At 35.3% G+C, this 2,704-nt stretch overlaps 1 protein-coding gene across 1 annotated transcript in view; it reads right to left on the bottom strand.

Annotated features, from left to right (window-relative positions):
- Positions 1–2,113: 2,113 nt before the first annotated feature.
- Positions 2,114–2,704, bottom strand: part of LOC116698444 (uncharacterized) — a 2,634-nt gene continuing 2,043 nt past the window's right edge. The window contains exon 4 of the mRNA XM_032530383.1: positions 2,114–2,431. Coding sequence (XP_032386274.1) covers positions 2,114–2,431 — 318 coding nt within the window. The remainder of the gene's footprint in view (positions 2,432–2,704) is intronic.

Genomic DNA, 2,704 nt, shown 5'->3' with positions numbered 1-2,704 from the left:
TAAATGCAGACTATCGTCTGGAATAAAACAAGCCTGTGTCAACTATCATGCTAATGAATAAAATACTTTTAATATATATATATATTTTTTTAACGTTTAGTTAAAAAAACACCAAATATTAAAAGTATTTTATTCATTTGCATGATTGACGTTACTTTTTAAGTAACGGCAATCATAAAAATTTATAAAATATGTTTTTTATTTAAACATGTCTATAAGATAAATGCAGACTATCATACTGATGAATAAAAACACTTAAAATATATGTCCGTCTATAAAATAAATGCAGATTATAGGCAAACTAAAAAAATCCTTCTGCCATCCCCAAGTTTCTACTTTTCAAAATAAGAGCTTGGATCTGGAATAAAATACTATATCTCTCTTACTTTTCAAAGTAAAGGCTCAAGTCAATTATCATGCTAATGAATAAAATATTTGGTGTTTTTTTAAATATTTAAAAATATATGTTTGTGTCTAAAATAAATGCAGATTATAGGCAAACTAAAAAATTCCTTCTGTAGCTGGAAGGAAGGAATTTCTCTCCCGACAGAGTTCAAGCATTTGGTTTTGTTTTTAATTTTTTTTCCCCCCTTTCATACAATACAACACAAAATACAATAGAACCGCTGGCGCGGAAGTGGAAGGAAAACACAATCGCATTCTGGCCCAAGGCCATGGCAGCAGAGATACACAGTCGAATGCAGGACGGGTCCCAGAGACCCGAAGGCCGATGCCACGGTAGAAAACTACAACAGCATTCCGCCCCGGGTCTCAGAGACTTGACAGCATTCTGCCCTGGGTCTCAAAGACCCGACACTATTCTTCCCCGGGTCTCAGAGACTTGACAGCATTCTGCCCTGGGTCTCAGAGACCTGACAGCATTCTGCCCTGGGTCTCAGAGACCTGACAGCATTCTGCCCTGGGTCTCAGAGACCTGACAGCATTCTGCCCTGGGTCTCAGAGACCCGACAGCCGAGGCAGCGACAGTAGAGCTATACAGTTGAATGCTCTCGCCATGCTGATAAGCAGTTGTCTCTGCAGCAATGTCCCAGTGAAATGTGAAAACAATATAGAATAAAATTTAAAAGTCTTGGAAAGAGTGTAACCTGTATATTTTTGTATTCTTGTTTTTGTTGTGTGCAGAATCAGATCCTTGTTATCCCTCCTTAGGAAATCTTGCCGTTAGTCGGCAGAAATGGCTGCGTCGCTGATGCAGGTTTCATCAGCTGTAGCTATGTTTATATGGAACAACACAAGCATAACATTCAGAAATGAGCAAACTATATGAATGGCAAAATTGTTACTTTAACAGTTTTTTAACGTTTTTCAATTGATTGTAACAAATGCGGTCACGAATTTACACTGTAAACCCTAATAAGTTCAAAGAACTCAAAAATTATTTTGTAACAGATTACACAAAAATATTTAAGTGATGTTATTAAAAGTTTTAAGTGTACTTAAAATAAAAATTTTATTTAGAGTTGGCTTAAATTATTTTAATGTTATCTTATAAATATTGATATTCCTCAACTTATAACTGGGGAGTAATTCACTCAAAATGTTCAATATTTTTCAACTCAAAATTAGGGAGTACTTCACTCAAAACGTTGAATATTTTTTAACTTAAAATTAGGGAGTAATTCACTCAAAATTTACAATATTTTTCAACTTAAAATTAAGGAGTAATTTACTTAAAATGTTCTACATTTTTCAACTCAATGTGGGACATGCACTCAAAATGAATTCTAAACTGCAATACTGGTGTCGGTCCACTACATAATTATAATCAGCAAATGTTAGAAAACATGAAAATGACACCACAGTGACAATTTAACAACTTTTATTAATCAACACAATGTGCTTTTTAAAAGGCACGAATCAAAGGAGCTCAAAACTAAAAACAAAGTGCTTGTCCTAAATTAAAAACAAAAGGAAATGACCCCATAAAAACAAAATCTGTTTTAAAGCGCATGTTGTGAATGCGTGAGTGTTGTGATATTCCTCTATTAACAATCAATGTATTAAATCTGAAGTAGAAGAGGCAAACTGAGGTAGAAAAAAAATGAAAGATAAACTTCCAATACTCAGCTCAACAAATAGTCCATTCTGTGATTCACTCATTGAACAAATCATTCTTCAGCGTCAGTAGACGGCCTTTCAGTGGTTTGTTGTCTTCAAGACACATCACAACTTTTTGGATAAATGTGAATGTAAGCTCAAGATTCTTTGGGTACTGTAGGTCTAGTGCATAGACGTAACCAAACAGCTGGAGAAATGAGTCTGCCAGATTTGTGGGACCACTCACAAGTATTTCATCTTCCACGACAATACAGATGCTCTCAGGGCTGAAGAGGGCCGCATCAGTAGTGTCATCCGCGACGACTGTCAGGAGAGCCACCGGAGTGTCAGTGAGGTCTGGACCATCTGCTGACTATAAAACACAAATAATACAAGAATGAGTTCAGCCCCTCAAGGATACAAATCATGCTAATGATTTCTAGACATTATGGTCACTTAGCACTTAGACTGCAATCAAGCTACATGTTTTTACTATTTTCTTTACAGTTAGTTTCACACTTATCTGTAAGTATACTTTTTGCTTATACTTACATTTTTATTTATGTAATTTCTACATGTCAATTTGCAGAATAACAACTCAAGTAAACTTCATAAATAGGTTCTGGGGGCTATTCCAGAAAGGAAG

This window comes from Etheostoma spectabile, chromosome 11, assembly GCF_008692095.1.
Source record: "Etheostoma spectabile isolate EspeVRDwgs_2016 chromosome 11, UIUC_Espe_1.0, whole genome shotgun sequence".
NCBI classification, from domain to species: Eukaryota; Metazoa; Chordata; class Actinopteri; order Perciformes; family Percidae; genus Etheostoma; species Etheostoma spectabile.
The sequence above is the reverse complement of the archived record's forward strand: the minus strand, read 5'-3'. Positions and strand labels throughout refer to the sequence as shown.